General features: G+C 40.6%; 1 protein-coding gene across 3 annotated transcripts; it reads right to left on the bottom strand.

Annotated features, from left to right (window-relative positions):
- Nucleotides 1–1166: 1166 nt before the first annotated feature.
- LOC144641257 (uncharacterized) lies at nt 1167–22543 on the bottom strand. 3 transcript variants are annotated; one of them, XM_078500293.1, is made up of 14 exons: nt 22435–22543; nt 19796–20029; nt 17387–17528; nt 16292–16699; nt 15054–15254; nt 14180–14348; nt 13305–13585; nt 13159–13221; nt 8707–8843; nt 7125–7385; nt 6260–6396; nt 5200–5876; nt 4152–4216; nt 1167–3035 (listed from the first exon to the last, which is right to left on the bottom strand). In XM_078500293.1, exons 2-14 carry the CDS (start codon nt 19885–19887, stop codon nt 3011–3013), a joined length of 2658 nt encoding a protein of 885 aa, XP_078356419.1. In that variant the 5' UTR covers nt 19888–20029; nt 22435–22543; the 3' UTR covers nt 1167–3010. The 3 variants fall into 3 exon arrangements, with proteins under 3 accessions (XP_078356419.1, XP_078356429.1, XP_078356425.1); XM_078500303.1 differs by having other exon boundaries at nt 5200–5873; XM_078500299.1 differs by having other exon boundaries at nt 19796–19945; nt 22435–22528.
- Nucleotides 22544–23136: the final 593 nt, after the last annotated feature.

Below are 23136 nucleotides of genomic sequence, written 5' to 3'. Positions count from 1 at the left end.
GCTAATCTGTTATCATTTCAGGTCTTAATAAGCGGAACAATGTGAAATGAGTGAGAACGCCTCCTCTGGCGTCCCATACCACTATTCTCGAGTAGGCGCGTGGGCGTAATTTGACAAATTCGCCGGGTTAACATCAGTAACAAATCGCTACATGCAATTTTCAATCTACTTAACAAAATTTCCCGTGTCGTTGAAATAATAGAATCTAGTCACTCAGTAATGCGAATCATTTAACCCTGTTTATTAATCGCTTTGTAAACATACTTCCGTCTCGGGATAAGAATATTAGAAGTGACCCTGTTTGAAACTCGCACGCGACAAAAGAATTTTGGATTTCTCAATACATTATATTTTGGATGCGGTAATCCGACTGCAAAAAGTTAAGAGCTTTCTTCAAACCATGGTCGTAGAGTGTCAATTATCTAGAACTCACGCTTTATTTTTATACTACCCTGTTTAATATAAGACCTTTTGCACCTGACAGAATACACATCATGTTTTGAAATCATCAGTGACATAAAGTTATGGAGACCAAGGATTTTTTTATTTGCGGTGACTTTAAACAATGAAACTTTCTTGCACTGTTTTAGTAACGTTAACTCCCTCTCAGAACTGAAAAATTCACTACAATTTTAACATTGGTTGACAAATCCATCAATGTGGCGTAAAAGGTGTTTTCAAACCCAAACATACAGTAAATGTTTCTGTCATTTAATTTGTGGGGAAAACACACGCCATCTTAAATCTGCACCATAAAACTTTGGATAAACGTCAACGGCCCTTTGACGCACTTTTTTAAGTTACCAAAGCTTTGCTGTGCAAGGAAGCTTTGATGCAAAGGAATCAAAAACCAAGAGCAACTGATCATGAGGTTTACAGAAGTTTACAATCCGGCGGCCCTACCCCTCAAAAATTTTGATTGGTATGTGCTACCACCACTCTAACCTCTCACCCCATTTCAGACCATAAATATCGAGAATTGAGAGGCATATGCTATTTCTGACCGAAACCACTGTGCAACGTATCTTAGAGGGTGCAAAATTGGCAGCTTGCTACACCTTTCACCGGCGGTAACAAAATAAGCTTAAGCCGTACTTTTCGTTTAGTGATGCTACAAGAACTACATTGCAGTGATGAAATATACCAGACATTGGGAGTTTAAGAGAGACGGTTTGCTCTGCTGTTTATTGATAGTTTAACAAATTTTAAGCGTTTAATATTACGTTTCATTTCTGTATATTTGTCAAAGCACAGGTTGGGAGAGCTACATAACTGTCGTCTCCTTCGAATTCCCCCGTCCGTCAAAACACCCGGTCACCCAGTATTAGAACATTACTAACATTCCGAGCCTTTCTTTCTTTCTCCTTTCCTTTCTTTCTTTCCCTCAAACCTATGGAACATCCATTGCGTGAACGAGAGATAATAATAACTTCTAACTAATCGAGTTCTAAGCTTACAGCTTTGGGAAATAAAATATTGTGGATTAAGAAGGAACATGCTTTGTTAAACCGGCGATAAACTGGAAATAAGTCTATTAGATACTGCGCTGCCCGTTAAATGGATTATAAAAACTTCACTAAAAAGTCAAAAATGCGTATCATTAAAAAATTTTCCTTTTATTTACAATAAAAATTTTAGAACTCTTGTAATAAGTTAATAAAACTGTTATATTTACAAGTGGTAATATTATAGTCTTAAAACAGTTCTCCAATTTTTTACATATATTCTTAGACGAGCAGTCTGTGGGAAAACCTGTTTTCAAAGATACTTTGCAATGAACGCTTGGCCATTTCATACGACAGGGAGAAAAAAATCATAAACGAGATAGAAACAAATTTGTCCGAGATTGCGGTATAAAAAAACAAACCTTTCACGAGGGCTGGAGAAGAAAAATGAATTCCAACGTAAAAGTTCCATTCTATTCATTTCTTGCCCCCGTAGAATGTTTGTTTTTTCAAACCAAAATATCGACTAAACTATAATCTGTAGCCCCAACTGTTTGTTTAATATCTCGTTTCTGTTTTTTCGTCTCCTCGCCGAAAGAAACAGTTCGCCGTTAATCTTTTGTATTTTACCGATCCAGGTCTACACAAGGTCCGGCACTCCTTGTCCATTTGTCGCTGTGGTTTTGCCTTTCTTAAGGTATCCGCACACGTGGGGACAAGACGCAGGGACACGTCGCAGCGACATGTAGCAGCGAGAAAATCATGTGTTGTTCACACTGAGGGGACTTGAATCGGGGACATGTAGCAGAAACAAAATCACAATGTGTACACACGCAAGAAAATGTAGCGGGGACATGTTCCAGGGACATGTCGCAGCGACACGTCCCCTCGTGTGTGCTGATTATTTTTGGCACGCACAACACGAACTTTGAAGCTGTTTTGTCCCTGCGACATGTTGCACGGAATTTAACTTGTTGAACTTTGTGCAACATGTCGCAGGGACAAAACAGCTTCAAAGTTCGTGTTGCACGTGCCAAAATTTATCCGCACACACGAGGGGACGTGTCGCTGCGACATGTCCCTGGGGCATGTCCCCGCTAAAGTTACTTGTGTGTGTACACATTTTGATTTTGTTGCTGCTACATGTCCCAGCTACACGTCCCTGCTTCATGTCCCTGCAGTGTGAACAACACAAGATTTTGTCGCTGCTACATGTTGCTGTGACATGTCCCTGCGTCTTGTGCCCACGTGTGCGGAGACCTTTAGAGTGTTGTCCTTTTCAAAGCCTTTTCTCAACACCCGACGCTGACCAGCTGAAGCGAAGGCTCCAAGACGACGAAATAGCGAAGAGCTTCTCGACCCAGTCTACCAATTCTTGAATATAATAGGCCATTTCCAAATTACCCTTTGCCTCAGTTTCAAAACTAGTCTACGTGCGAAAATAAGGTTCACCTACAGTTTCATTTTCATATAAATCAAACTCTTTTCATTTGAATGGTTTCGCACGAAGACTTGTTTTGACACGGAGGCAAAGGGTAACTCGGAAATGGCCTATTAGCGCACCTTCACTCAAAGTCATCTGTTTCATACCTATGGAAACAGAAAACAGTAATAAAAAAAAAAGAAAAAAAAAACACAGTAAGATTTCAGCCCATAAAATCCCAACAAAAGAACAACCTCGTTGATTCTTCTCCCACGAGAATTTCTAAGATTTCACCCCAGAATTTTCATATTGACGACGAAGCTCTACAGACAACCATGAAGTGATCTCCGATTGGTTGTTACTCGCACGCAAAAATTTAACACTCAGTGACAACCAATCAGAGAGCCAACACTTATAGCTACGTCATCAATATGGAATTTTTGGGTCGAATCTTATTATCATACATTCCTCAAGCGCGCGGAAACGCACAATAAAATAAGAATCTAAATCTTAATTTTTTGTTCTCCCAAAATCTAGAGTTGGATTCATAACTGAACGTCTTACAAGTTCGCTTCACGTTATTTGGAGCGGTTAAGTTCAGCTCCCGTAGGTATTAATTACGTTCAACGTTCAACCTTAGAGTCATTCTCTGTAAGACCCTGAAGAAGGAAGGCCGTGCCTTCCGAAATACCGTAAATTCCGGTTATAAGCCCTGGGCTTATACTACTTCGTAAGGGGTTTTGGGTGGGCTTTTAAACGGAGGGGCTTATATCCGGGAGGGCTTATAAGCGGAATGAAAAAAATGGTTCGAAAAGAGCCACGGGAGTGTTGATCGAAATACCTTTTTAAGTTAAAAACGCATAATAAAGCAACATTTAGCCCTATTCAGTACTGCCATCCGGTAGAGGGGGCTTATATCCGGGGGACTTATAATCGGATGTATTTTTTTGTTTTCGAGCAGATGGGCCTATAACCGGAGGGGCTTATAAGCGGGGGGCTTATAACCGGAATTTTACGGTATTGGAATTTAAATACAGTACCAATCTGTTGAAGCAGCCTTGCAATCGTTCTTCATAAATAAAAGATCGCCTGCGAAACGACTCGGGTCCGATTTAAACGTTGATCAATCTTTTCATGACGTGAACCGAGTAAACGAATAAATATATAGTTGCATGTCTGCCATCCCTGTTAAAATTATTTTGTGTTAATTATATGACAGTGATTTGACTTATATTAAATAAGCGGTGTGAGTTGATATTAAGGAGAAATCTAGCTGAATTTACCATGGCCTATCGTCCTGTTGATATCCATCTAACGAGTATGATAACACGCCAGTCCCTGGCTGTTCCTGTTTGAGAAAAAAAAAATACAGTTAATCAGTAAGTGTTGTGTGCGAATATTGACACAATGAGGCTTCAGACACGGATCTCTGTACAGTTACGTCATCAGTATGGAATTCACTCTCGGTTCAAATATCAGACGTCTCGCAAGCGAGTGAAGCTTAAGAATAGACCATTTTCGTATTCTCGGTATTGTAACGGAACTAGCTTGCAATGGAGGCTAACGCGGAGGAATATAATTAAAAAGAGCGTCATGTCATTTGCATTTGAAAAAATTACCCGCATTAGCCTCAATTGCAAGCTAGTACGTTCCAGAGCAATACCGAGAATACGAAAATGGTCAATAGGCCTTTTTCGTATTCTCGGTATTGGACTGGAACTAGCTTGCAATGGAGGCTAATGCGGGTAATCTTTTCAAATGCAAATGACATGAAGCTGTTTTAAATGATATTCCCCCGCATGAGCCTCCATTTCAAGCTAGTTCCAGTCCAATACCGAGAATACGAATATGGTCTATTGAACGAGCGAATATGCATGCTCCTGACATCACCAAGTCCGTCTCTATCCACAATGGTCATGGCAATATTTTTAGCCCAATTTTAACATTTTACCTTAAAGCTACGACACAAAAGATCCACCATGGTTGCCACAGACACCAGTTTTCAAAATTCCGACTTTTCCCTGATAAAAATCAAATTTCTCTTTCTCAAATTTGGCATTCGCCAACTTTCACTTCAAAAAGAAAAATTTTCGCTGAGATCATAATGACCTGAAATATTTCTTCCAGACTTCAATGGTAGTACATCAGCGGTGACATAATTTCAGTTTTCCCTGACTTTTCTTCAATATGTCAATTTTCCCTGACTTAAATAAAATTCCCTGACCTTGAAGAATTTTATATTTCCCTGACCATTTCATGACATGACCTGTGGCAACCCTGCGGAATGCCTTCTCCCTGGTTATTCATAAAAACAACTTGTCATAAACTTACCGCGATTGGATTTACGGGTTTTTGGACTTCAACAGACGGGACGACACCCCTTTCTACATTCCTGTGGATTCCATTTCGCGAGGCCGTATTTCTATTCACTTGTACATATCCAGCAACACCAGAGCCACGTGACGTTGTCCGCGCCGGCGGTTTTGGAGGTATGCGGGGTCTCTCATTAGGAATTTGTCTATTTTCATTTGTCGTATTAGTCTCTCTCGGCGATTCATTCCATGAAACAGTTTTCTTTGTTCTATTTCCCCCAGTAGGAGATTGTCTGTGCAGTATTTGTCGAGAACCCGTTGTATTTATGTTGTGCTCCTTCGTTCGACTTGAAGATGTGTGTCCTCGGCGATGTCGCGGACCACTGGTGCGCTGACCACTGCGTTCAATGTCACTGTCTGAACTGAGCGTGCTATCAGAACTAAATGATGTCTTTTTCCGTCTGTTTGCATGTGATCGTAACCTCGAAGGTGTGCCTGCTCTATCCTCCCCTACAGTTCTTTTCTCGTCTCGAGCGTTATTTATTTTAATTTTATTTATTTCATTCAAGTCTTCTCTCGGAGTTCCAGAGGTCGGTCGGCTCCCTGATGTCGAGTCTGTCCGAGCAGGGGAATGGGAACGGGATGACGATGCAGAATGGTACGAGTCGACTCGAAGGGTTTTGAGACTGGGGCCTACTGACACAAAGCAAAAAATAAAAAAACAATAAACGTTTGGACCCGGCACAAAGATTGTGAACAAAATGAAAGCTCGAGAAAACGCAAAAAAAAAATGACTACTGCACTGTTAGACTCAGAAACTCATAACACGACCGCATCAGCTCTGCTGTAATTTTTAATTGTGCATAAATTAATGTTGCTGCTACTGCTACTACTATGCACAAATTATAAAACTTTGTCTCGAAAATGCAAGCAAACAGGGACGGAGATCGAGTGAAAAAACAGAAATCGAAACAGGGGGCATCCGACGCCCCTTTTTTCCAAAGCCTTTGAAAACCTGTTTTAAGATTTCTGGAATACTTTTTGCCCCTAATATATGGAATATATTGGAAAGGAAATACCTTTTATTCTCGGCTCATCTACAGAAAGACCATCTACTCTGACAGGCGTCAGTTTAGTCTTGATCAGCGGTGACTCCTCTACCTTTTGCGCATGCTTGGACATCACAAGTCTGCGCGTGTTGGCGGCTATTTGTTTCCTGCAATAGGTCAGGTGATGTTAGATACTACAAGCTACATGTACATGGGAACGGTACGCACGCCACGCCAAAAGGATTTCACTCAAAACAGGCTCAGAAATAACACGAAGAAACAGATTATCACTATAAAAACATCAACGCACCTTGTGAAAGTTAACAAAGGCAATAAATGCCATTTCACAATGTGGAACTTTATCAGCTGCTTGACTGTAAAAGCGTTGTGAGGAACGTTTCATGAAGGGTGTTGTGTCACAAGTCAATGGTTACCGTGATTTGTGTTGTGGCAGCTAAAATGCATCGCAGCGCGCCATTTTAACGATGTGATTTTTTCGTGGAAACATAATTTACCCTAATGAAGATGAATTTTTCAACAATGACACGAGCATGGGACAAAGAAAAATTCTGAGTCCCCGACGGGAATCGAACCCATGACCTCCCAGACACCGGTTGGGATTTCCGTCGGGGACTCAGAATTTTTCTTTGTCCCATGCTCGTGTCATTGTTGAAAAATTCATCTTCATTATTTATCACCGAGCTTAAAATTTACCATCTTTATTATTTACCCTAGTTGTTCAAAGGCTGGATAACACTATCCACCAGCACCAGGCAGAACAAGAACCTTATTCACTTGGTCGCTCCATGTTGCCGAATCCTGAATCATTAAAGCGCTGGAAAACATATTTTTTCTAAATCTAAACTAACTGCGTTTTTCTCAGTTTCATACTTACGCCATAACTTGTTGCGTAGCCGAGTTTTCTCCTCCTGTATCCGACCAAGACATTGGCGATGAGACACCCGAGCCACCGGAGTCTATACTACCTCTGGCGCCCAGTCTCCTCTGTTGCTTTAATGCTTCAAACTGACGCGCGCTTTTCACCTCGCTCTCTTTGTTCACTACTGTTATCCCGTTAGTGTTGAGCCTTCGGTTGTGCAGCGGTCTGTGTTCAGGGCTGTGATCAGATCCGTTGATGTGATACTGATAGGCAGTTCTGTTGATCAAAAGCCGATTCTTTAAACAGTAATACAACAATATTTGTCGAGTACTATTTTCGAAACTTGTTTAGGATTTCCAAAGATCCTGCTATGTCTCTTAGCCTTGTTGAAATCTAGGAAAAAATCAACACCCGGCCCATCCAGATCAAAATACAATCAAACGTCGACTCCTTTGTTAAGTCTCCTTATTTTGCAGAAAACGCTCGGAGAGCAAATTGCTCTTGATTAGGGTTACCATAAGACGTGGTGACCTAATTGGAAGCACGCTGGACTCCGGCTCTAGAGGTCGGATATCGAGACAGGAGCTCTTGGCCCGGGGGGTACTCCCTATAATGGCCTATACGGAGAGGCTCCGCCCGAAAGGGGTACCTTTTTCAGGCTTCAGGTATATAAAAGAGGCCTACTCTGGGACCCAAAATCGCCCAAAGTCGCCCAAAATCGCCTAAAGTCGCCCAAAGTCGCTCTAAGTATAGATATTTTCTGTAACAATGCTTTATGGTGTACCAGGATGATTCCCATGTACATGTATACAACAACTGTACTTAGGTCGGTCACCTAAAATTGCCTAAAGTCGCTCAAAATCGCCCAAAGTCGCCCAAAATCGCCTTAAATCGCCCCAAATCGCCCGTAATTTTGGACAAAATGAGCTAAAATCGCCTAAAGTCGCCTTAAGTCGCCCAAAGTTACGGCGACTTTGGGTCCTAGAGTAGGCCTTAAAAGGGTAGGTTTTTCACAAGTTTAGGTATACGAAAGGGTATGGAAATCCGTCATTTAGGTTTTTAAAAGGGCCTTAAAGAAAAATATTTCGAACAGATCCAATTTATGGCTGTATTATTTTCATTTACTAAGTGCTACATGAAAATGACAAGAAAACGTCGTGTTCTGAGCCAATGCCATGTTTGTTAGGTATATGAAACGGGTGCCTTTTTTCAGTAAAAGGAATACGAAAGGGGTACAATTTCTGTAGAAATGGTATATAAATGGGTAAGGGGTTAGAGCTCGGGGCGGATAAAACGTTTTTGGGTACTCCCCCCCCCCCCCCGCCACCAGGGGGCTCTTGAGCAGGACACTTGACCCCGATAGTGTTTCTCTCTATCTTTGATTCTAAATGGGTACCAACGAATTGTTGGCCAAGATAAACTTGACAAAATGCCGAGAGTTAATTTACGATGGACTCGCATCACATCCAGAAGGAGTAGCAATACTCCTAGCCGCTCGGAAATTAAGCCCCAGCATTGATGAGCTATTTTTTGGATTGGAACAAAATTAGTCTTTTAACAAATGTATTGGCCACAACCCTTGCAGCTTTTCGCTCACCTTTCTTGTCCAAACCCCTTTGGGCTTTCTCCATCGGGAGAACCGCTGGCCCGACTTCTATCGCTATGTGGGCTGTCCGTTAGTTTAGTGCCCAGTCTGTCGTCCGTGGTTTTCGTGGCGCCAGTACTTGTATCGCTCTGAGAAAAAAATCACAGCAAAAGGAAAAAAAAAACACGAAACAGTGTCATTAGATTACATTTGCGTTCTAAAACATTAGATTACATTTGATTATCATTAGATTGCATTTGCGTTCTAAAACAAGTGGAAAAAAGGAAAACCATCAAGTCCTTGAGGGTGAAACTGAGAACCCGGCCCCATCCATCGGCTCTTAACCGTATTGCTCATATATTACCCCCCCCCCCCCCCCCAAACACAGGGTCTCCTGCTCTTTATCACTTTAAAGGGACTATGTCACGGATTTTACCAGATTTTTGAACCGCGAAAATGGATATTTGTGTCGCAGGAAACCTAAAAATAATAGTCCATTTTTATTAAAAATTGCTATAATAGAGCACTGAAACTGTTTACTAGCATCTTTAGCTGCGGATGGCTCGGATGGAAACGGATTGCAACTTGAAAACGTAAGGCTAACGTTTTCAAATTGTTTCCGCGCGTCTTCAAAAAATCGCAAGGGAAAAGCCCTGGGAACGAGGTTGCGATAGTTATAGCTGTAGCTTGATTTCTTCCCGCAAATTAAGGTTATATCTTCCCTTAGTTGTTCAAAGATTTTTATGGGTTTAGTTGCCTTCCACTAATTCCTCGCGAAGGGAGGCCGAAGGCCGAGCGTAGCGGGGTGTATAATTTTGTCCCTCAAAGGGCTCAGGCGGGATGAAATCTCGTGTGGAGTTTACGGTCATATATATATATATATATATATATATATATATATATTATAAACGAATAAACAATGACTAGATTGCTTCACTTATCCTAAGAGTGCTCTATGCATGAATATGCAGAGCTAAATACAAATATTAAGATAGAGAGTAAATGTAACTCGAGTTTCACGCACTAAGCGATCATCAGACTGATTGTTAGAGTGAAAAAACTTCAGTTATAAACTTAAAATTTCAAATTTAAGAACGGTTGGAATGGCGCCTCCTCTGATTGGATGCTGTAAAGAACTTGTTCTCATGACGACATTTAGTGACCAGCTCAGATTTCTTGTTGAGGAGCGAAACATCGCGAGCGGATAAGATGCAGAGCTTTTCAGACAGACATAGATTGCAGTGGGAAGGGTTGCCTCTGTATGCGTTTGCTCTCTTGATGATGCGCCAATTAATTTGATAGTCGGTGTTGCTGTCTTTCAAGTGCCAGATGTGTTTTGAAAGTACTGTAGCGTGCGAATGTTTTCGGTCTCTGAAAGAGAGTTTGTGGTTGTTGTATCTTGTTTTGAATTCGTGTTCTGTCATTCCAATGTAAGTGTTTGTGTTTCCGGTTGTTGTTGTTACAGTGGCTTCGTAGATTACGTTACGTGAAAGACACGCACCATCGAGAGGGCAAAGGTCTTTGTTTCTGCAATTGCATTTTTTTTCGCTACTAACACCATCGCTTTCAGTAAGGATTCTCTGATTGTGGCTCTTGATAATATTTGCCATGTTGGTAGTGCAGCTGTAGCTGACTTTGAGACTGTTTCTATTGAAGATTTTGCGGAGTTTGCTTGTTTTTGGAAAATGTTTATCAACCAGGTTTAGGAAGGATTTTGCGATGTTTGTCTGAACACTTTGGCTAAATGGCGGATTAAACCAGATTATATTTCTTGACCTCTTTCTTTGGTTTCTTTGGTTTTGATTTCTGTCAAATTGAATTGTCTCCTTGTAACCGCTGGATTTTAGGCCATCGTTGTAAAGCTGGGAGGTTTTGCTGAACTCTTCTGCGTCGCAAGATAATCCTGATATTCTTGTGCTAATAGACGCAGGAATTTGCCTAATGGCGGATGGAGGGTGGTTGGAATCAGCGTTGATGTACAGGGGGTTGTTGTCAGGTTTTCTGTACGGGTAATATTTTCCGGTTGTGAGGTTGAGTGTGACGTCTAGGTAATTGACCACTTTCAAGTTGCTCTGCACCGTAATTTTCAGACCGAGATTCCCAAGAATCTCAGAAAATTTCTTCCTAACTTTGTCACCAGATCTTGCGGTCATGCTCTTAAAAATGGCTAGTCCATCATCTCTGTACAATCCGATATCACCGTCTGGGAACGCCGAAGTCAGTTTGTGCAGGATGTAAAGACCAACTAGCTCGCAGACCTCGGCTCCATCATAGCAACCCATTGCGACGTCAAACATAGGGGAATCACCTCTCTTGACCCAGGGTTCATCCTTATCAAACAGCAGTGTCTTTCTGGAGTGCATGATGATTTCGACATCTTCCTCTGAAATGGTGGTGTGCTGTTTGGCGTATGCCAGTGACAATTTCAGTAGCTCTTTTGATATGGATGGATAGAAATCGACGATGTCAAAAACGAGGAATGAATGCTTACTCTTTTCTCTGACGTTTGAAAACCAATCAACCACTGACGCTGTATTTCTCCACTGATTAGAATTTGTTTTGGATCTAATTGCGGTGTTAATCTTGTCTAATATCTGCTTGCTTATCAGCCCAAGGTTGTTCTTTGCGGGGTTTATTAATCTGCACTTTGGGTTGTTTTCAAAGTTCTCCTTATGGTCTTTTAGGGAGATAAACGCTTGTCTGTGTGCCATATTCTCAACCCTGTCACGTACCTCAATCTTGGCGGTGATGTGTTCTAGCTCTTGGTTGATTTCTTCCTCGATTGGCCCATCTGCTTTTCTGTATGTCTTGGTGATGTTTTCTCTTAACAGCTTATCGTACTGGTTCTTGTCGAGCTCATAGACGTTTCTTGTTTTATCCGCAAATACTAGGATCTTTTTGGAGGAGTTGACCTTCTTAACATCGCGTCTCAGCTTGTCTTGAAATTTGCTTCTAACTTGTTTAAATTTCACGTTTTCTACTAGTTGGAACATGTCATCTTCAAACGGCTTCAACTCGTCAATTTGCGGCGGACAATTTCTTGACTTTAAGTTGAATTTGCTAGGTTGCTGCTGGTCGGACTTTGGATTAAGAAAGAAGAGTGCCTTCCATCGCATCCTTTTTATGACACTTTCCACTTTTTCAAGCAGGCTGATCTTGTATGTGTCCTTTGGAGGAATCGGGATGTTCTTCATAGAGTAATCAAACTGCAGTTTCTCCATCTCGATGGTGCGTGTCTTTCACGTAACGTAATCTACGAAGCCACTGTAACAACAACAACCGGAAACACAAACACTTACATTGGAATGACAGAACACGAATTCAAAACAAGATACAACAACCACAAACTCTCTTTCAGAGACCGAAAACATTCGCACGCTACAGTACTTTCAAAACACATCTGGCACTTGAAAGACAGCAACACCGACTATCAAATTAATTGGCGCATCATCAAGAGAGCAAACGCATACAGAGGCAACCCTTCCCACTGCAATCTATGTCTGTCTGAAAAGCTCTGCATCTTATCCGCTCGCGATGTTTCGCTCCTCAACAAGAAATCTGAGCTGGTCACTAAATGTCGTCATGAGAACAAGTTCTTTACAGCATCCAATCAGAGGAGGCGCCATTCCAACCGTTCTTAAATTTGAAATTTTAAGTTTATAACTGAAGTTTTTTCACTCTAACAATCAGTCTGATGATCGCTTAGTGCGTGAAACTTGAGTTACATTTACTCTCTATCTTAATATTTGTATTTATATATATATTATATATATATTTATTTGTGAGCTTGGTGTGTGGCGGAAATGACGTCACACGGCCGCCGCGTGCTGGTGGCCTAATGGTAAGGCGTCGAACTTGAAATCAGATCTTCGGGACTGAGGGCGCGGGTTCGAATCCGGCTAGGGGTTTTTTTTTTTTCCTTATTTTTTTGTGGGTTCGAATCCTGAGCCTTTCATTTTTATCGTTTTTCTTTTCGGATTAAAATAACACTGATTTCCACATAATACTCCCTCAACGCCTATTCAGGCTATAAACCTTTCATCGCCATCAGGGGCGCGCGGGCGGAGGGTTCGAATCCTCCTGCCGTTCGTTCTTCTTTTTTTTTAATGCCCTCAAATAAATGTCCAAAATGCGACTATCCAATAATTTGTCGATGATTTTGAAAATAGCCTGCGCTTCCCAACGCTTTATACCTCTTTACGAACCTGAAAGAGCCGCCATCTTCAAAGCGGAGTAGACCCTGGGAACGAGGGTGTCGCGGCCATGCCCGTTACTAATTTTTAACAAATATATCTTCCTGCCTACTGTGGAAAATTGAATATGTACAATGTTCAACTTCAAATAATCCACTCCAGAGCTTCGCGAGGCCCTGCGAGTTACGTATTACTAGTTTTAAAACAGTTTAGACCATAAATCTGCGAAATCTCCGTGACATAGTCCCTTTAAAACAATCTGTTAGTTTACCTGGTCTCCACCCACAGCTTCTGGTCTGTCTGGCATCCCAGATCTCGCTCGACTTTCAAGGATCTGTCAGAGAAATATTCAGTCAACATAAAGATCATAAAGTATTTTGAAACGTAAATTGGAGTGGCCAACCTATAACAACTTGCCTCTAGCCTTTGTTTGAGATCTTTATTTTCCTCTTTACAATCTTTGAGTTCCCTATGTAACTTCGCTACTCTTTGGGAAAGCAGCCAACACGATTCTTCCATCACCAAATAACGGGCACAACCGGTTTGACCGGCTGCGTAAGCGTAATCTGCGGGGGAGCGGCCATCTTTGTCTTCAGTTGTGACGTCAATATTGTGATCCACAAGGGTCTGGAGACAAGTCATGTGACCTTCCCTGGCCGCAACATGAGCGAGTGTCACGCCAGCCGAGTCTGCGACATCTACAAGCGAGTACAGCAAAATATAGTCGTGCTTAGAGTGGAATTTGTAGGCTCAGATAGGTAAGAATCACGTCATAAAAGCTTCCTTTTGCAGCTAAGCTATTTTTCTAGATTTGAAAAGTTATTTTGCTCTTTTTATAGTGTTTTAGTAGTGTTATGAACGTGCCAGTGAATGTCGATCATCTTTGGTACATACCTTGAAATAAATAAGCTAGCTGCTTTCTAAATGAGCATAATGATGAAGTATTACTCATAACCTGTTCAAAATGGTATTAATCGATTTTTCTAAGGTGAATAAGCATTGATTGATTACTTAATTGAAAAGTTAATTTTTAAAGCGTGACCATAACGTTGAAGATTGCGTGACTTGTAATTAATAAATTGAAATCAATTTACGAGTTCATTACTTAGGTTACATATAGCTGCATATATTCATGTAGTATTCTATTCTTGTCAAAACAATTTGGGAGAGAACGGGCTGCTGTTGGAGAACTACAGAAATTCTTTAATTTAAATGTTTGATTGGGGGCAAAATAGTTTTGCAAACTACACTGTACATGTAGCTTGAAAATTATTGTAATGCATTGTAGTTACCAAGTTCCAAGTATTTAGCACTGATGTAAGATAACAGGCACTTTAGACAGTCATCTTTTCCATTTTGGATTGTCAGTTGAATCAGTGCAAATCTACCAGCATTGTTTGACATTTCCTCGGTGGCAGATGTATGGTCCAGGAGCCACTGTACACATTGGACATTTCCATACTAAATACAAGAGATTCAAGCAAAAGTCAGTGATTATGACATTGTAAAACCAAAACCCCTGACTGCAAAACTCAAAACAAATTTGATGTCAATAAATTTGTGTTTTGGACAACCTTTTTGATACTAGGTGTTTTAGAGGTGTGGGATCGAGGTGAGGTGCTGCACCATTCAGCATGGCCTAATGCAACCTCGTTCCTGGGGCTTTTCCCTCGGAAATTCCTAGGAACGAGGTTGGGCCTAATGGATGGTGCACTGGACCCATGTTTGAGCCCTGGCAGGTGCCATTGGGTTGTGTTCTTGGGCAAGACACTTTACTCTCAGTGGGTTCTCTTCCCAGGTGTATACGTGTAAATGGGTACCGCTAGATTTAATTTGCCAAGGAGTAATCCTGAAAAGAAAGAAAAAGCATCCCATCCAGAAAGGAGTAAAAATACTCCTACATGTAGTGGCTTAATGTTACAGAAACTGCAATAAGCTGCACCAGTATGGTCTGATGCAAACTTTACATGTGTACATATCTGTTTTACCATTTAAATGGTACAAATATTTGGGGAATGAATATGTTTTGGAACACATTATTAAATTACTGTTAGTATGGCTTCATTCAGTCACATTAACTTTCAGTCCTCAATACCCTCCACAACCTGGGATCCTATCCTTCTGAACCCTGATTTAGGTTCCGCAAGACTCACACAAAGCTCATACCTTAATTGCTACAGCTAGTGGTGTATGATGATCCTGGTTTATAATATTCCTCAAACAGTCATTTGGCAGTCGTTCTACAAGCCACCGAAGGCATTGGAGGTTACCAGCCTGGGCAGCCTTATGCAGTGCTGTGTTAGCACTGGAGTCTGTTATTCTGATCACTATTTCACTTGTTCCTCCTAACTTGCTATAAGCCTCTTGCTGTTGGATAAAAAATGAAATTGTACTTTGGAATTAAGTAAAATACATGACTGTGTGGTGTAGTGGGTTCAAAGACATACCCAAATATTTAAATTATACTAGACTGCAGCTCTTCTGTTCAAACATTCCAATTTGAGCTTTTCTTCCAAGAAAATGTGCTGGAAGTTGTGAGACTCTAACACTGATTGAGACAAGTAAAATTGCAATTAATGCTCATAAAATTTTAACCCACATGTACTACATAGTACCATTCAACACTCCTTTAAACTCAAGCCACTTCATAAATATATAGTTTTCTGGCCAATGTCAGTAGTCAATCAGTTTCATAATCAATTGATCCACTGATCCATCCATCGATCCATCCATCAATCGATCGATCGATCGATCGATCGATCGATCGATCGATCAATCAATCAATCAATCAGTCAGTCAGTCAGTGGTAGTTCGGTCACTTGCAATTGGTCAATCAATAATTAACTGGACAGTCAGTCACTTATTTAGTCACATGCAAACAACCAATTGCAATCAACCAGTTGAAGGGTTCGGTGCAAAAAGGGCGTTAGTGATTCCGGCAAAGAATGAACATTGCGAAGGAAACTCCAAATTTTGCGTGCAGGTTTGTTCACATGTGTTAATCATGTGACTATAATTATTTTCGCTGGCTTGTGATTCCTTTCTGAGAAATAACATATGCAAATAACTTGGTTTTTCCAGTCAGCGTCTTTAGGAATTCCTTTGTTTAATTGTAACAAAGGAACTCCAAAACATGCCGACTGGACAAACCGGGTTTTTGCATAGGTTATTTCTTGAAAACGCAGAAAAACCCAGCGGAAATAAAAACAGGACAATGTTTTAAGGATGTAAACAAACCTACTTGTGAAAGTTGGAGTAGTTTTGGCGATGTGGATTTTCGGCCAAAAATCACTACCGCCCATAACTTTTTGCACCGAGCCCTTCAATTGCAATCAATCAATCAATAAATCAATCAGTCAATCAGTCAATCAATCAATTTATTTTCAACTCAAAGACAATCTTACCAATCTTCTCAAATCTCCTGCTTGGGCAGCATCAAGGAAGATTTCTCTCCACTCGTCTGTGTTAAGTGCGCCATTTGAATATTTACCCCAATTTTTCACTTTTGATATAGATGCTTCCACTTTAGAAATTCTTAACAATTGCTCCCTAAGCTGTGGAGGTAAGGAGGGACTGTTTGGCAATTGAGTGCCATTTATGACAGTTTCTTTCTTTACTGTGCTTTTTGGTTGAAACGCCTTTAATGTAGAGTTCTGATTGGCTGGTAAGGTGTGCGGCAGCTGGGATTGATTCCTTGTTGCAGCATTGTTCTCTTCTTGTGCTAACTCGGCATGAATGTTGAGCAGAGAAGCTGTACTGGCAACTGAATTGTAGTCATCAAAATCATACTCCTCTATATCACACTCCTCAACCTTTCAAACACAGTACAATGTACATGTATGTTGGTTAGTGACCAGATCAAGAATGACTTCAGTTACAGTAACTGTAAAACATCTTGACTACATGTAACTGTTAGATACATTGGCATGTTTAATTTTGATGATGAATCAGCACAGAACTAAAGATATAGATGTTCACTACCAGTAAACGTTTGGATGATCATTTGTAAAAATCAACCATACAACATAAATGTAGGCATGCAATGTGTGCAGAGGCAAACTGGTTGATTGCAACCCACTGGTTCTCCTTTTATAGTGCATGGCTATAATTGGATGGGATCAGGGTTTGTTGTCGTTTAGTAAATTTGTTTTCATTTATTGGTTGACACTTTAGGATAAGGTGGTAGAATATATTCTTGAATGGGGCAACAGGTCAGGTCTGGGGTCGCCGGAGCTGAAAGGAGAGCACTCTGTAATTAAAACATTTTCATTTTCCCTGGAGAAAGAGTAACACTGGGGAGACTATAAGGACTCTGATTCTCAAATAATTCTAGAAGAATTCTGTTTAATTTTGACTCTCTCTGATGATACACTCTGTATCTCCATTTCCATTGCTGGGATTGAACTTTAAGGGTCATTGCACCTATGGTCTTGAGTCTCTGAGTCTTCAAAGTGTTGTAAAACTCAAATCTCAAACAAATGTTTTACAAATTTATTTACCTGCAATTCTTCAGGATTTCCATCAAGCACTTTTAGACACTCATCCAGGTACTGCTCATCTTGTTCAAAGCTCCGTGGTTCATCAACGGAACTCCCCTCTTCCAAGATATTTGTTAGGATAAGATCTCTTGGTTTTCCAGGTCTGACAAATATTACATTTAACATGTATAATAATATAATTATTATTCACTTGTAAGCAAAGTGATGGAGATTGCATAGTTTACATTCATTTTGTAAGCAAGTAAGGCTTAAACAAGGCTTTCAAAAAGTTGTTATTTATTTCTACACTGGTTCTCAGCAGGGATGTAGCTAAGAGCTAGACTGCAAGCAGTCTCTCAAGATTTTGCTTAAAATTCCGTGGTATGAACGCAAAAGGGACTGAGCGAGATATATGAGCGAAATTAAACCAGGGCAGTCTCTCTTTTCGCTTTTCTTCCGGCACCCACACTACTCGCTGCTCATGCTTGCTCGCTTTTGTGTTCATCCCCACAGAATTTAAAGCAAAAGAGAGGCTGCTTGCAGTTTAGCAAAGAGCCTACTACCAGCTAATTTATACCAGCTGAATAAATTAAAGGGAAGCCTCGGGCCAAACGGCCCATACTGTCGGGCTTATCCCGGTTTCTGTAGCATTAAGCAGCTAGGAATATTTCCATTCCCCCCTGAATGGGCAATTCCAGAAAATATCCATACACCACGACGGACGGCTTTTTGGAATTCCGAGGGCAAGGGGGGGGTTCTTTGAACTGGAATTCCGAGTGCAAGGGGGGGTTCTTTGAACTGGAATTCTGAAGGCATGGGGGGGGGTACTTACATTTGGAATTCTGAAGGCTTAAAACTTTTAATTTTGTGAACGTTACCAGTTCGTAAATGAAGCACGACCGAACGACGCGACACTGATGACGACCGCGAAAGTGCAGGATACAGGAGAAGCGTCCATAGATCTGGCATGTGTTGAAGAAAGCCGATAAAACTTGGGTTGTACATCAAAGTCATGAATTTCTTGATGATGAATATCAGATTAATAAAATACGAACAGATCTTTGTTCGCGTATGTACTGTAAACATCTCTCTCGTCGGCTGGACAGCGAAAACTCGCACCAGTTCCTTGCTTCTTTATTTAGGAACGCCTGCTTGATTTTGTAATTTGAAGAGATTGGGCACGACAGGATTGGGCACGACTGCTGACCCTGCAGGCTCAAATTCAATACCGTAGAATTCCGGTTATAAGCCCTGGGCTTATACAACTTCGTAAGGGTTTTTGTGTGGGCTTATAAGCGGAGGGGCTTATATTCGGGAGGGCTTATAAACGGAATAAAAAAAACGTTTCGAAACGAGCCTCGGGAGTGTTGATCGAAATACGTTTTTAAGTTAAAAACGCACAAAAAAGCAACACTTAGCCCTGTTCAGTAATGTCATCCGGTAGAGGGGGGCTTATATCCGGGGGAGCTTATAACCGGATGTATTTTTTTGTTTCCAGGTTGATGGGCCTATAACCGGGGGGGCTTATAAGCGGGGGGGGCTTATAACCGGAATTTTACGGTATGGCGGATGTGTCAGAGCACGCGATCGCCCTCGCCTCGATCGTAATATCTTCCGAGTGTACAAACTTATATCACACAATATTTTTATTTTAATGTTCTGTAGCAGTTTGGTGTAATGTAAAATTTCTGTAGGTTGTAGCTGTTGCACAAGGGTAAGCAGAAATCTTTTTTTTCCCACAAAAGTGGAGTGATGTGAAACCGATTGACGTACAATAACCCAAGTTGGGCATTTTGTGAACACATTTGGTAATTCCGAAGGGTTTTACGAAAAAAGGGAAATTCTGAGGGGGAGGGGGGTTAACGATTATGGAATTCTGAGGGCATGGGGGGGTGACGCATTTTGGAATTTCCGAAGGAAAGGGGGGTTAAAATATTGAAGCCGTCTGTCGTGGTGTACGGATATTTTCTGGAATTGCCCAATGGAATGCTAGTCCATCGCAGGGTACCCCCCGGCATTATGTCTCCGGTACCCATTTATACACCTGGGTGGAGAGAGGCAGTATGATTGTAAAGCGTCTTGCCCAAGAACACAACACAGTGATCCTGGCCAGGTTTCAAACCCGGACCGCTCGATCCGGAGTCCGGCGCACTAACTATTAGGCTACCACGCCTCCCATTTCACTAGCTGAAAGACAGCTCATCACTGACTCAAATTTCACTAGAAAACAAAGAAAAGGAAGACAAAAGGCCAGTGAGGCTTAATTGATTATTATGAGCTGGCTTAGTTTTTTCTAAGCTACACACACATGTACATGTACAGACCTGTTTCAGTTCCTCTATGTCACATAAATTACAATGTACTGTATATATCTGAAAATGAAAACCCTGACCCTAATTAGCATAGATCAATACTAAATTATAAACCGACCTGTGAGGTGTTGTGTCGCTTGCCTGAGGTGAGTCTCTGTTATTGTGAGTGGCTGTGTTGATGACCTTTTTTACTTTGTGTAGTTTGAACATCAGTCACTGTGAAGTTTTGCTGGTTCATTCATTCCTCGTCAGCTCCTTTATCTTTCAGCTTGTCAACAAAAGGTCTTTTAGGATGTATACTGTAGCAACTTAAATCATTTCCAATCCAGGAACTTCATGACAATTCTGCAGCCTTGAATGAATAAAGATTATTTCAATACACTAATGCTATTTAAAGTGTTGTGGAGCTGTTTTCTGCTTTAGTTAATAACTTGCAAGTGCTTTTTGACATCACAAAGAGGTTGAAGGGTTTAATCATTGGCATATATTAGAACACAATACTATAGTTTCAATATCTACTTTGTTATTTTAAAAATAACAATTTAAATGTTACTTTGTGTGTAATACATACAATGTAGTTTAATCTTTGCATGTCAGATTAAATACCAGATGTAATAGGTTGTATGGGTACTTCAATGAGGACAGGCTATCCATTCTAACTATGAGCCCCGTAATATTTATTGTAACACTTATTGTAATATTTATTGTAACTCTTATTATCTCGTCCCCAGATCCTGCTCTGAACATGAACTCTGGCTGAGTCCTTTTTTTTGAGCATGTGTAGAAATGTTCATCTATCAATTGTCAGCCTATTAGCTTTGAGTGGAATAAACTGAGTAGACTGAGTTTGGGCACAGTGACCTTAGCTTCATGGGCTTTTAAAACAGACTTTGCCAGCGTCTGCTTTCGTGCGGTGTCTGACATTTTGCAGACTGCAGACGTATCCTGTTACCATTACCGTTTTTAAGAGCCAATCGCAAACAGGCTAACCGGAGTGTTTTTTAGGCTAACCAGAGTGAAATTCTTCAAGTCTGCAGTCTGCAGGTGTCAGACAGTTGGGTTCTTGGTGCTGACCATAGAAAAGTGGGCTTTAGAGACGAGATAGGACATGATAAGGTTGCTCTCACTCAATCAGATTCAAGAATTTTTTTGATTGAATGATATGTAGACTTCACAAGTCTGTTGACCATTTTTCTCAGGGTTAATCGAGTGGACAAGCATCCGATACTTGCAAAAATCACCCTCCATGAAGAGCTTGCCCATCGGACTAACCCTGGGAAAATGAGGGACTACTAGTAGTCTGAATGTTAAGTTATAATTAGGAGTTTAATAAAATATAGGGTGATTCAACTTGGCTCTGATTGGGTAAAGGGATTTGTGATTAGCTATGTATAATGCAGCTATCTGCACCCAACAGGGGATTTGATGGTAATTGTCTGCTTGTGGCAGGGACTTTTGACCACTTTAGTGGACTTTCAAACAAAATTTTAATGAAGTGTAGTGACTTTTTTGACCATTCACAAATGCCCTGTGGTGGGGCATTAGAACAGAACATCTCAGCTTAGTTCAAATGCCCCTACTATATCCCCCCCCCCCATCCCCTCCCCTCCCCTCCAGTTTAACATTGATAGGTGAATAACATGATGTAAATATTCACATCATTTTAAGAATTACTTTTTTACCATATTATTCTACACTACTGACACCTTTGAGATGTTGGCAGAACACTTGAGAAACTTGTAAACCATGAGCTAATACAAATTCTTGACGTGTGGTCCCAACATCATCAAAGTGCTTTATCAGTTTTATTACGCTAGTTTAAACCCACAAAGTATGTCGTTCTGTCATCTAAATAATTCATTTTACAGCAAGATGGAAAGGTTATGACTAATTTGAATAAATGAAAGAGTCATTTTGTCGTCCCAAATGATAGCGAGTCTGTACGATTGTGCCTATATGACGCAACAAAAGCTCCGCTGTGTTGGTTTCGCTTCTTGATTGTTGACAAGTACCTAAACGATACTTAGCTGAGCAAACAAAATCAACGGGAGTTGGACAGCGAAGTTTATGCCGCAACTTAAACTGTTTAATAAACAAATTATACACCTTAGCCAAATGGTCAAGACGCTTAAAGACAACTTGGATTCACTAAAACGTTCGATAAGACTGATATACGGTTGATATCTGAGCTAGCATTGGGATAATCGAACAGCTTGAAATATTGGAAGTCGATCGACTCATAATGTCGATTGTGTTCTGCGATCACATGAGATTTTCAGGTTTGTAAACATTAGCTTTTAGTGTTTACAAGCCTAAATGAAACTGAACAATATTTGAACAACGAGTAAGTCAAGAAATGGGAGCATTTAATGGCTATAGGTACAGATTATGAACCGGTTATGAACGTTTAAAAACAGCAAGCAATACAAGTGTCCTTACGAAATACACAGACATGTCACGTCACAAAGATGTCCTTTTGTATTCTACTCCGATATTACCTCAGATGTCAAATACATTCACGTTCTTTTCCATTACGAAAAAAAATTGAAATTCTTATTTTCCTTGACTGTTATTTCAGACATGTCAGTCCTTATAAGACACAGCTGTCAAGATGAAATGTGCTTTCAATTATTTGCCCAGCAAGCTCCCGTCACGTTTGTATATTCTAAGCGTCGATTTCATTCGCGTTCAATATTTACATAGCGTTTATCTCGAAGTAATTTTCTCCTGCTCTCAAACATGTTAAAGGATACTTACCTTGAAGTATTGATAAGGCAATCTCCAAGCTTCCAACATAGCCAAAACACGAAGAATAGTATTTATAATGGCTGAAAAGCGGATTAACTGTTTTGCATTCACAGGGCAGTTAACGAGTTACCCGCCTGGCGCACGCATCAAATGTTAGGAGAATTCGAATAAACATCACAATGGGAAATATTTGGCTGCCTTTTAAATTTTTTCCTTTGCGTAAAGTTGTTATTCAGTCACTAATAACAGAAAACTCAATCATGTTTTACAAAAGCGGAAAAAAATCTGCGACTTTAGCCCTGATTTGGAAAAATTTTTACTTTTATTTATGATCAATGACCGATAAAATTTGAATTCTCAATACTAGAAAGTTCAACAAAAAGCCGCAAACCGGCATAGACAATGGCGCATTTCCCACTGTGTCGAACATTGTCGATGATGTGGTTTGCTCCCGTTTTGCTTGAAAGAATCCGCAAGAAAAAATATTGATCAGAAAGAACAAGCGATAAATTCATATCGACTACATTTTTATCTCGGTTTGTTAATAAGAATAAATCAACTGCAACAATCGAACCAACGTTGAGGCACGTACCCCTCGCAATGTCCCAGCGGGTAAAATCGAATTTAAATTGGCCTGTTTCGTTGACTTGTTTCACAGTAAAAATGTCTAAATTCTCAGCCAAATGGGTATTTTTTTTTTTAAAAAAAATC

This window comes from Oculina patagonica, chromosome 2 (assembly GCF_052425735.1).
Source record: "Oculina patagonica isolate OP01 chromosome 2, crgOcupat, whole genome shotgun sequence".
NCBI lineage: Eukaryota > Metazoa > Cnidaria > Anthozoa > Scleractinia > Oculinidae > Oculina > Oculina patagonica.
The sequence above is the reverse complement of the archived record's forward strand: the minus strand, read 5'-3'. Positions and strand labels throughout refer to the sequence as shown.

What these genes read in the sequence shown, in the direction of transcription:
- LOC144641257 (XM_078500293.1), bottom strand. Translation starts at nt 19,887, where the DNA reads ATGTTCAAACTACACAAAGTAAAAAAGGTCATCAACACAGCCACTCAC. An exon ending in TGCTAAATACTTGGAACTTG is followed by an intron (nt 13,586 to 14,179) that starts GTAACTACAATG and finishes ACTCGCTTGTAG; the next exon opens with ATGTCGCAGACTCGGCTGGC. An exon ending in AACCCGTAAATCCAATCGCG is followed by an intron (nt 4,217 to 5,199) that starts GTAAGTTTATGA and finishes TTTCTCAAACAG; the next exon opens with GAACAGCCAGGGACTGGCGT.